The sequence below is a fragment of the Pelobates fuscus genome, chromosome 11, assembly GCF_036172605.1.
Source record: "Pelobates fuscus isolate aPelFus1 chromosome 11, aPelFus1.pri, whole genome shotgun sequence".
In the NCBI taxonomy this organism is placed as follows: Eukaryota; Metazoa; Chordata; class Amphibia; order Anura; family Pelobatidae; genus Pelobates; species Pelobates fuscus.
The window spans coordinates 51,366,155-51,378,985 of NC_086327.1; the positions used below are offsets into that span (position 1 = coordinate 51,366,155).

Here is a 12,831-nt window from a genome sequence, read left to right on the forward strand (position 1 = left end):
ATAAAATACAAGAGAAAAAAATAAATAAAGAGCATGATGGTGGGCATATTGGCAGGTATGGCCATCTAACATCATACATGATTTATTGTGACATATACAAAACAAATATTTGGGGCCAAAGCCCATTTTCAATGTACAAATGACCTAGGCCCTTGTTTTGACAAGCTGAAAAGTGTCTAGTCTACAACATTGGTTTAGTGGTTGTCAAGTAATAAATTATATATGGTGCCAAACACTATGCACACAAAGGTTGTTAACCAGTTGCTAACCTAGACACCATTAAACGTCCATAAAGGCTGCAACAGTTATCTAATTGCTGTTTATTTTGATTTGTGAATTGATGCATTTGATAAGGCAATGTTATATTAGTAATATATTTTAATATTTTAATGATCATCTCTTGCACTTTAGGTATCTCCATCCTTGTCATTTGGACTTGTCCTGCCTTCTAGAATGAGTAACTGCAGCAGTCGGGCATTGACCCTACTCAGTAGCGTCTTTGGAGCGTGTGGTCTCCTTCTTGTGGGCATTGCTGTCAGCACCGATTACTGGCTTTATATGGAAGAGGGAATTGTTCTGCCGCAGAACCAGACGACTGAAGTAAAGATGGCTCTTCATGCTGGACTTTGGAGGGTGTGCTTTGTTGCAGGTAAGATTCACTTTGCTATGTAATGCACGAAAACAGATATTGGTACAAAAAAATAAGGGCATAAGGGGAGGGTGTATGGTTTTAGCCTATTTGGCAATTCAGTGCAATGTTCTAGTAACAGTTTTTTTTGGAAGCAAACAATCTCTTTAATGTGATTATAAAAGCTCAGTATCTTTATCACAGATGACATGGGTGTAGCGGCATTGAGTACATTACGAGAGGAGAGCTTCTGACGGGTGCAGTACTTTTAATATTTTGCATCAAAGGGAGGGTTGAGCACCGTGAACCATAAGCACCGTGAAAATTGTAAAATGACATACAATACATTTGTTTACAGAAATTACCAAAAAGGGGGTAACAACAGAATTACAAATGTGGAGTTACAAGGTGGAGCTCAGTTGTCTGCACACATATCTAAATTACATTAAACATCTAAGGACTTAAACATGACTATACAGTTGCAAGAAAAAGTATGTGAACCCTTTAGAATGATATGGATTTCTGCACAAATTGGTCATAAAATGTGATCTGATGATCATCTAAGTCACAACAATAGACAGTCACAGTCTGCTTAAACTAATAACACACAAAGAATGAAATATTGCCATGTTTTTATTGAACACACCATGTAAACATTCACAGTGCAGGTGGAAAAAGTATGTGAACCCCTAGACTAATGACATCTCCAAGAGCTAATTTGAGTGAGATGTCAGCCAACTGGAGTCCAATCAATGAGATGAGATTGGAGGTGTTGGTTACAGCTGCCCTGCCCTATAAAAAACACACACCAGTTCTGGGTTTGCTTTTCACAAGAAGCATTGCCTGATGTGAATGATGCCTCGCACAAAAGAACTATGATTAAGAATTGTTGACTTCCATAAAGCTGGAAAGGGTTATAAAAGTATCTCCAAAAGCCTTTCTGTTCATCAGTCCACAGTAAGACAAATTGTCTATAAATGGAGAAAGTTCGGCACTGCTTCTACTCTCTGTAGGAGTGGCCGTCCTGTAAAGATGACTGCAAGAGCACAGCGCAGACTGCTCAATGAGGTGAAGAAGAATCCTAGAGTGTCAGCTAAAGACTTACAAAAGTCACTGGCAAATGCTAACATCCCTGTTAGCGAATCTACAATACGTAAAACACTAAACAAGAATGGATTTCATGGGAGGATACCACAGAGGAAGCCATTGCTGTCCAAACAAAACATTGCTTCACGTTTACAGTTTGCACAAGAGCACCTGGATGTTCCACAGCAGTACTGGCAAAATATTATGTGGACAGATGAAACCAAAGTTGAGTTGTGTGGAAGAAACACACAACACTATGTGTGGCAAAAAAGAGGCACAGCACACCAACATCAAAACCTCATCCCAACTGTGAAGTATGGTGGTGGAGGCATCATGGTTTGGGGCTGCTTTGCTGCATCAGGGCCTGGACGGATTGCTATCATTGAAGGAAAAATTAATTCCCAAGTTTATCAAGACATTTTGCAGGAGAACTTAAGACCATCTGTCTACCAGTTGAAGCTCAACAGAAGATGGGTGTTGCAACAGGACAATGACCCAAAGCATAGAAGTAAATCAACAACAGCATGGCTTTAACAGAAGAAAATACGCCTTCTGAAGTGGTCCAGTCAGAGTCCTGACCTCAACCCGATTGAGATGCTGTGGTATGACCTCAAGAAAGCGATTCACACCAGACATCCCAAGAATATTGCTGAACTGAAACAGTTCTGTAAAGAGGAATGGTCAAGAATTACTCCTGACCGTTGTGCACATCTGATCTGCAACTACAGGAAACGTCTGGTTGAAGTTATTGCTGCCAAAGGAGGTTCAACCAGTTATTAAATCCAAGGGTTCACATACTTTTTCCACCTGCACTGTGAATGTTTACATGGTGTGTTCAATAAAAACATGGCAACATTTCATTCTTTGTGTGTTATTAGTTTAAGCAGACTGTGATTGTCTATTGTTGTGACTTAGATAATCATCAGATCACATTTTATGACCAATTTGTGCAGAAATCCATATCATTCTTTCACATAATTTTTCTTGCAACTGTATGTACAAGGATTTGGATTACAATACTTAATATATAAACATTTGGATTATCTACAGCATATCTTTTAACTAACAGCATGGACACAATTATGCCTAAGAACATGTATACTTTTATAGACAAGAGGTTTCCCTGGGGAATTACTTTAAATCCAGGTTCCGCCTGTGGCAATCATTGCTGAACAAGGATTTAAAGTAATAAGTGGACAGTTACAATGGGACTGTGTAGAAAGCACCCAGAATAAGTCACAATTGTTTTTGATAGTAAATATGTACCTAAGCTAATGATTTAAATGGTCACTCTAAGTAACATCACAATTTTGGATATTTGTGAAGGTGATGGTACACAGAACACCCTAATCCTGCTTTCAATTATTAGAGTGGCTTAGAAGTGCTGTGATTTGTCAGGTAGCTTGTGATGAGATATCCTAGTTGCATGTGTTATCTTCATTCCTTGTCTTTTACTTCAAGCACAACTTGCGCTGGGCTCCCTTTCCTTCAAGTAGTATAGCGACTTTCAGTTTCCTAAGCAGTTCCAGTCATCCTATGTGATAGCTAAACTAATTATCCCATATATCTCAATTATGTATTTTTAAAGCTAACTTTTTTTTTATTTTATTTATTAAATTCTTTATTTAGAGTCAGGTCATCATACAAATAATGCATTAATGAAAAGTGTCAAAATAACCTGGCGGGGGCACTTTTTCAGTAAAATAGTACATTGAAAGATGGGAAGGGGAGGAGATACAAACAAAATAAAAAAAAATAAATTGGGAGGTAAGAGTGGGAAGAACCAACTGTGAAAATTGCTACGTATAGCACAAGGAGGTATTCTTCCCAAGTGAGACAGTTTTTATTGTATATGGATTAAGTATTGCACCAATGTGGGTGATGCAATCCATCAATTGGTATAAGGTAATTGCTTTTATTTTACATAACATTTAAAACATTGAATGCATATCTTTATAAACATGCACCTTATGATTATGAGAACAGAGCTGTGTTCTAGGAAGGAAAAGACTGTGAGCATTGCCGTGAAGGGAGGTATAACCAAAGAATGAAAATGTGGCACATAGAACATAGCACTGTCAGATCTTATATGGGTGCTGGGATGATACAGAAAGTAAGATAAGGATCAGAGCTTAGCCTTAATGCCCTGCAAATTTCCAGCTGACCACTCTAGTTAAACCAGTCATATCTTATCTTTGTAGACAACTTGTGTCATTAATATTTAACTTGACAAGTAAAGTGAGGGATCCTTTCTTTGGCTCGAACCGAGAGGAAAAATATAGAGGTAGGATTGTCCATCTGCCTCATTTGTAAACCATTAGTGGATAAGGTGATGGAATAAAGATATTTCTCAGAGAACAAAATAATCAGTAATGTCATTGTTGCTTAAATAGGTGGTTGGTAGACTGCCTCTGCTAATTTGCCTTAATCTGATATCAATATGTTTTCTAAGTAAAGAAAGTAAGAAGCCTATTGAAACAGTTTTCTTTAAGCTCAGACACATTACAATGCTGATTTGTGGATTCAGATTAACCAATGCACATATGTGCACATACACTATATGGACAAAAGTATTGGGTAACACCTCTTATTTACTGAATTCAGTTATTTCAATGAGACCCATTGCCACAGGATGACTTGTGTCTGACTTAGACATCAGAAGGGACTTGGAAGTAGAGAAAGGGAATTCCCAGTGAATCTGCCATGGCCCCCCTCCCAAACTCAAACCCACACCTATCCCCATATGACCCCATGACCCCACTTTCAAGGGGCTATTGTGACACCCACACACCCCAATAGCAAATCTGAAACCCTGAGTCTCCAGCGCAGGATAGTTCCCATCACATTTCTCTCCCTGGGACAGAGATGCTTGTAGGCTTGCTATACTGGTGCTAGCTCTATTCATCTCCATGAATTCCAGACAGCACAGTGGGATCCCAGAAGATGAACCAGTGTCCAAGGACGTTTCCCCAGTCGCCCAGGAAGCTATGCCACTGCTGCTGCTGCCAACCAAACTGGTAGTGGAGCTCCTTGTAGCCCGGATGGGTACCTCCACCAAGGATCGCTTCCAAGTTGGAACCAGGAAAAACCTCAGCGCTTCTACCCCAGTTGCCGTGGCTTGACTGGGGTACTCCTGGAGCCCTTTTTGTCCTGGAACAGGATAGGGTGTCTAGCTCTATTCCCTCCCAGGGACTGGACGACACACAGTTCTAGGGAGCTATAGTCCTTAAAAGGACTTTCCCCGCTGAATCATTTACGAGCCGGAACAAGATGCTGAGCAGTGAATAGCCGTTTCCTCTCCCAGTAACTAGTAACACATAGTTCTGGGAGTACAACTGATTTTAATGAGACAAACTCTGCCTTTTATGCACAGAGGTCACCTAGCCGAAAACAGTTCCATAACATTCACGGGTAAGTACTGCTGAGGTGGCCGGGAGCCACAAAGTCCTCATGCCGAAATTAGTGCCATAGCGGTCGCTATGGAACTAATAAGTACCACTTAGGACCTTTCGTGGGTTTGTTGATGCGAACGGCCGCCAGGTAGCTAGCATTCATTGTCATTCGTGAGAACTCCTCCAGGAGTTCGTGGCAAACGTTCGTAGGAAGGAGCGTTTGTCACACTGGCATTCTGAAATATTGGGATGATTTTTTTCTCTTTTGGACTTGACAAATATTCTGTAGCCTATTCTATATTCTGTAGTCCTGCATGGATCTATCAACACAAATACCAATTCTGATTCTTCAAGAGTATGCCAGGTTTATGTTTGATGGAATGACTCACTATTGTAGTCACCATTAGAAACTTCAGAGTCAGAGGAATTATATACTGCCATTACTACTTATTCCTTGTTGAAATTAACTAGAATATTCTGCAAGGGCTTTCTGCTATGCCATTGTAAAAATTTCAACAGACTTATTTAATATGACAATGTGCTAAAAAAGTGTTTTCTAATCCATACGATTTCCAGTGGGTAGAAAGAAGTTATTAAGCCAAAGTTAATATTTGATACTTCTTTGCTTTGATATCAATAGGAATTACAGATGGGAATAGGTGAAGCCATTGCTACAGAATGGTCATCAGAAACGCTCAACTCTCTTTCACAGAAATATTCTGGAATAGAATTTCTTGCCTTATTCTTTTTCTGGAACCCCAATAACTACATCTTCCATTGTGAACGCTTTTTATCATTGAACTTTCTTTCACCTTTGAAAGCCTTGATTCCTGGTCTCTCCATGAATTTTTTCCAAATATATATTCATATTTTATGACAGTTAGAACCCAGGAGTCCTTGATCATCTCTTTCAAGATTTCCAAATTGTTTGCAGCTATTGCTGCTGCTCCATCTCTCTGTATGGCACCACTTTTGGAATTTTATTAAGGTAGATTTGCTTAAAGAGTCATTCTTAATTTTTCCACTACCTGATGCTGATGAGTTGATCTCCCATATATTTCCCTTGAATATTATCTTCCAAATCTGGCTGTTCTCTGGAATATTTACTGAATGACCATGATCTGTAGGGTCTTCTTCATCTCTATTTTTGTGGAAGCATAGCTTTTTTACCATCACCGTCTCAGACCTTAATGACCTTCTAGTGGCTTAACAAACTAAGCTTCTCTGGTGAGGTAATGTTCATAGCTTTGATTTCAAATAGATAATAGCTCCCCGTGACCTCTGTCATAAGGCTTTTTTGTTACTGTGGCTATATAAATATTTATGCTGTAGAGATGGCATTGAACAAGTCAGAGTCACAGATTTCTCTTAACAGACTGCTTTGTTACTTTACAAACACCATGGGAAATATCTTGGTACGTTAAGGAGTCTGACAGCAGCATAGACAATAATATGCACACAATGCACATTCCTTCATATAAACATTGTACATCACTGTATTCACTTCAGATACCAGGGCTGCAGAATATGTATGCCAGTAATAAAGAAATAAATCCTCATTCAAACACTACTTATGTGCATTCACATCATGTATTACATGCCTTTACTTAAATACTACATGCTCATATTCACATCTTACACTACACTGCACGACTACATTTACATTACAATTAAAGCCTGCATTAACATCATATACTAATTCTACCATGTAAACACTACTTAATTCACAAATGCCTTTATTGACATACTACATGACTAGATAACTTAAAGGAAATCTTTAACATTAGGGATACAAAGCTGTATTCTTAACAATATAGTGCCCTCTGGGGCCCCCCTCCCAACCCCCCCCCCCCCCCCCCACCTCAGTGGAACCTCCCAGAAGCGCACTTAAGTGGTCTGTGTGCATATAGTGTCCCTTTAATAACATTACCATCTACATGCCACCATTCACACACTGTTTGTATTCTATCACCTTAATTAATAAAAAAACAACAACAACAAAAACTTACATTTATTTTGCACACAACAAACAGCAAACAGAACTGCTAAAATTAAATAAGATATGTAATCTCCAAATAATATCAGACATTTACTGTTATGTGTAGGTATTGTGAAAACAGTGCATGACAAACAGTCTAAAACAAATACAACTGCATCCACATACATATGTGATAAAGCACATACACAAATACAGAAAAAAGTATCAACAATTCTGAAAATGGCTTTGAAAAGTGTTAGACCACTGCAATGCAGAGAGACAGAGTAGAGGAGAACGAATGAGTGGATTATGAAGGAGTATAATGAACCAGAACAGTCGATACATGCCTTTAACCCCTTAAGGACCAAACTTCTGGAATAAAAGGGAATCATGACATGTCACACATGTCATGTGTCCTTAAGGGGTTAAAGGAGGCAAGGATACAATAGCATTCAAGGATTCTTTTTTCTTTCTTTCTCCAAAGAGACAACCTGTGCTCCACTATAACAAACAAACATGTTGTGTGGCTGTCCTGCTATCATCTGTAGTTTAATATCGATAAGTTTAGCACTCCATAGAGCAAAAATATTCCCATAAATAGCAGTCTATGAAAGTGATATCACAAATTTAAAATGTGCTTATCGAACGTACTCAGATATGTACTAAAAAGTACTAGATTTTCCATAAACTGAAGTTTAGGGAAGAGAAAGCGGTAAAACTGGCCATCACGCATCTTTGTTTATTATTAATAATATACTTGTATCTAAACATGGGCAACATTGTATTCAACATGAGACACCGCAGCACAGAGAAACATGGATGTGAGATGTGTGATATGAATATTAAAACAGTATATGGGGTGGGGCGGGGGGGAAGGAGAGGGGAAGCAAGAGGTTCATATTCAAAAGATTAGGTTAGGTGACTCAGAGGATTATCACCTTTTTGTTGCTGTTTTACCAATAGTTAGTGGCCCATCTGGCCCTTTACCCTTGAGATATAAAGTAAAGAGGATTTGGTAAGCAGCCACAGGGCAGAGATGCTAAGCCTTAGTAAAGGTTTAATTTGTGGATAAATAGCAAAATAAAGGAATGGACTGATTAAGATTTGTTTGAAGAATTCTTCAAAAAAAGTGATTAGAAATGTTTTGGTCCAGATTATGGATGGAAATGTTACTTAAATGTCAGTTTAAAAAAAAGAAACATTTTTTTTATTTTAAATGGACAACTTGGTAGGTGTCATATGGGTTTTAGTCCCTTACTTTCTGTTTTCCTGTTCCAGTTCTGGTGTTTCTTGAAAACCCTACAGAATATTTTTGGCATAATACATCTGAATGGTAATCATCCCATGTGGAAATCTTCCTATTTGTATCTCAAACTAGTGAAGACAATTCTAAGTGTAATTTGCAAATGCCATGCATTTAGTTTCCAATCGAATTTCTTCCCAATTTCGCAATTCAAAAGCGTCCGGATTCTGTGGAAAACGAAACAAAAGCGATCAAATTCACTAAATTGAAACGAATTATTTCTGATCAATTTATTTTGTTAGGAAAGCATATTAGGGAATTACCTACTGAACAACTGAAAGAGCAAAATTGAGAAAAGAGTTTTTATAACTTGGTATCCTGCGTATATCACATACATTCTACAGGGAGTGCAGAATTATTAGGCAAATGAGTATTTTGACCACATCATCCTCTTTATGCATGTTGTCTTACTCCAAGCTGTATAGGCTCGAAAGCCTACTACCAATTAAGCATATTAGGTGATGTGCATCTCTGTAATGAGAAGGGGTGTGGTCTAATGACATCAACACCCTATATCAGGTGTGCATAATTATTAGGCAACTTCCTTTCCTTTGGCAAAATGGGTCAAAAGAAGGACTTGACAGGCTCAGAAAAGTCAAAAATAGTGAGATATCTTGCAGAGGGATGCAGCACTCTTAAAATTGCAAAGCTTCTGAAGCGTGATCATCGAACAATCAAGCGTTTCATTCAAAATAGTCAACAGGGTCGCAAGAAGCGTGTGGAAAAACAAAGGCGCAAAATAACTGCCCATGAACTGAGAAAAGTCAAGCGTGCAGCTGCCAAGATGCCACTTGCCACCAGTTTGGCCATATTTCAGAGCTGCAACATCACTGGAGTGCCCAAAAGCACAAGGTGTGCAATACTCAGAGACATGGCCAAGGTAAGAAAGGCTGAAAGACGACCACCACTGAACAAGACACACAAGCTGAAACATCAAGACTGGGCCAAGAAATATCTCAGGACTGATTTTTCTAAGGTTTTATGGACTGATGAAATGAGAGTGAGTCTTGATGGGCCAGATGGATGGATTGGTAAAGGGCAGAGAGCTCCAGTCCGACTCAGACGCCAGCAAGGTGGAGGTGGAGTACTGGGTTGGGCTGGTATCATCAAAGATGAGCTTGTGGGGCCTTTTCGGGTTGAGGATGGAGTCAAGCTCAACTCCCAGTCCTACTGCCAGTTTCTGGAAGACACCTTCTTCAAGCAGTGGTACAGGAAGAAGTCTGCATCCTTCAAGAAAAACATGATTTTCATGCAGGACAATGCTCCATCACACGCGTCCAAGTACTCCACAGCGTGGCTGGCAAGAAAGGGTATAAAAGAAGAAAATCTAATGACATGGCCTCCTTGTTCACCTGATCTGAACACCATTGAGAACCTGTGGTCCATCATCAAATGTGAGATTTACAAGGAGGGAAAACAGTACACCTCTCTGAACAGTGTCTGGGAGGCTGTGGTTGCTGCTGCACGCAATGTTGATGGTGAACAGATCAAAACACTGACAGAATCCATGGATGGCAGGCTTTTGAGTGTCCTTGCAAAGAAAGGTGGCTATATTGGTCACTGATTTGTTTTTGTTATGTTTTTGAATGTCAGAAATGTATATTTGTGAATGTTGAGATGTTATATCGGTTTCACTGCTAAAAATAAATAATTGAAATGGGTATATATTTGTTTTTTGTTAAGTTGCCTAATAATTATGCACAGTAATAGTCACCTGCACACACAGATATCCCCCTAAAATAGCTATAACTAAAAACAAACTAAAAACTACTTCCAAAAATATTCACCTTTGATATTAATGAGTTTTTTGGGTTCATTGAGAACATCGTTGTTGTTCAATAATACAATTAATCCTCAAAAATACAACTTGCCTAATAATTCTGCACTCCCTGTATATACATGCAGCATATACACTCTGTATGTTCTATATGTATGCAGCATCTAGTGCAACCTGCTGCCATATTTTCCCCAGGTTTACAATGCAAACGCACCCGGCCATCCACCTGATCTAAAAGAAAACATAATTCATCAGACTAGGCTTTTTCCATTGCTTTATAGTCCAGTTCTGATCTCTAATGTACCCACTGAAGGCGCTTTTGGCATTGAACAGGGGTCATCATGGGTAATCTGACCAGGCACTCTGACCAGTCTGCAGCTACACAGCCCCATATGCAGAAAACTCAGATGCACTGTGTGTCCTTTCTGTCATGGCCAGCATTAAGATTTTCTGCAATTTGAGCGGACCAGACGGGCTAGCTTTCACTATCACATGCATCAATGAGTGTTGACCCTAACGCTGGTTCACCGGTTGTACTTCCTTGCACCACTTTTGGTAGGTACTAAGTCTAATTACTGCATACCAGGAACACAAGACTTACTCTTTTGCAGATGCTCTAATCCAGTTGTCTAGCTATCACTATTTGTTTTTTTTTTGTCAGTCACTTGGATCTTTTTGCTGCTACCATTTTTCCTGCTTCCAACACTTGAAATTCAATAACTGACTGTTCACCCGCTGCCTAATATATCCCACCCCTTGATAGGTGACATTGTAATAATATAATCAATGTCATTAACCTCACTTGTCAGTGATTTTATTGTCGATCAGATCAGTGTATCTGCCAGTAAATATACACATTTGTACTTGTTTTCTTGAAACACAGATATTCACAAAAATTAAAGCCTAAACATAAGAAAAGTGAGTGAAACATAATTTTAGACGGGATCAGTATAGATATTGGAGAATCAAACTGGATCAATAGAAAATGAGATCTGACTTTGTTTCAAATTGATGTAGCTAAAGACACATATTCCAACAATTTACTCTTCATCATTAAAGTTCCAGATCTTCAAATGGACTGAATTCTTGATACATAATATACAATTTCAAGGTGATAACACGGGGAGCTCTCATAAGGCATTGAAAATAGGTTTGTTTCGGGAAATGTACTGCATCAATTTAATTTTAGATATTTTAGCTTTAATGGATTAAGCTCTCCTTTTGCAGATAAACTAGAAGCAATATAAAAAGCACAATATCCTCATAGGATGTGGCTGAACTTGCTCCTTCTCTTGCCTCTGGCCTAGATCTATCACATGGTAGTTTAGGAGGGTTAAATCATAAAACATTTTGATAAATCTAGGCCATTGTGGGTTTGCGGTGAAGTGATTAAGTGTACATGTTTGAATGTGCATTAACCTTAACCTTAGAAATCCGTGACACATATGAGAACTAGATGCAGCTACATTGTGATTCAACAAGGTTTGTTAAAAATAACTGCAAGAGCCCGATAATATGAATTTTTTAAGTACCAGAGGAGAGCCAAAATAATTACTATGCAATGTGTTGGGCACACCTCCGGCACTCAAAGGGTTAACCCATATTATTGCTGCATTAGTGATAAAATCCATATAAAAACTAATATGGTAAATGTCTGTCTCCTGACTTTATAATTTTATGGAAGTTTTTATTAAGTGTTGCAAATATTGCATTTTTTTTTATCAGTTAATTTATTTAGTTTTTGATTTAAAGGGATACTATAGGCACCAAAACCACTGTAGCTTAATAAAGGCCTTTTGGTGTATAGACCATCCCCTGCAGTCTCATTGCTCAATTCTCTGCTATTTAGGCTTTAAATCATTGTGTTTTAACAGCCTTAGTTTTATCTCCCTGGATGTGACTTGCATAGCTTTCCTAAACACTTCCAGAAAAGGAACCTAAGTATTCTAATATCCTTTATTGTGTGAGTCACAGCAATGAGAGATATGGCAAGCGCTGCATAAACAGAAATAAATGTTATTTAACTCCTAAATGGTAGAGAACTGAAGAGTGACACTGCCAGGGCATGATCGATACACCAAAACCGCTTCATTAAGCTAAAGCTGTGTTGATACATATAGTATTCTTTTAATTTAAAGTATACTTGCCCTGACTTTCATGGGAATACAAATACACAAAAATTAGTCCTGCGCTCAAACTCCAACTACTCCTAGGCGGCAGCAACGACCACCATAGCACACATCAGCCCCAATACATACAATAAAAACCAAAGAAAAAACAAAAAAACAGGCAGGTGGGTTTACATGTAATGGCCATTGGAGTTACTAAATAACCTCTATTTATTTAAATATAGTGATGTCCCGAACGGTTCGCTGGCGAATAGTCCCCCCCTTATTTTACTGTAGGGCCCCCACCCACCGCTCAGGGGTGGGGGCCAGGAGGGAGGAGATTAGGTCCCCCCCCATTAGTATTTAGGGCCCTCACCCACCGCTCAGGGATGGGGGCCAGGGGTGAGGACATTAGGTCCCCCCCTATTCTGATTTAGGGCCCCCACCCGCCGCTCAGGGGTGGGGGCCGGTGGGGAGGACAATAGGTCCTCCCCCCTTTTTTTACTTTAGGGCCCCCACCCGCTCAGGGAGGAGGGACCCTTTTTAATTTTTATTTTTT

The 12,831-nt window shown here is 39.1% G+C and overlaps 1 protein-coding gene across 1 annotated transcript in view; it reads left to right on the top strand.

Annotated features, from left to right (window-relative positions):
• CACNG7 (calcium voltage-gated channel auxiliary subunit gamma 7) overlaps positions 1 to 12,831 on the top strand; it is an 88,057-nt gene that overhangs the window by 52,885 nt on the left and 22,341 nt on the right. Inside the window, exon 2 of the mRNA XM_063436269.1 lies at positions 412 to 649. Within this exon, the coding sequence (XP_063292339.1) occupies positions 412 to 649 (238 nt within the window). The remainder of the gene's footprint in view (positions 1 to 411; positions 650 to 12,831) is intronic.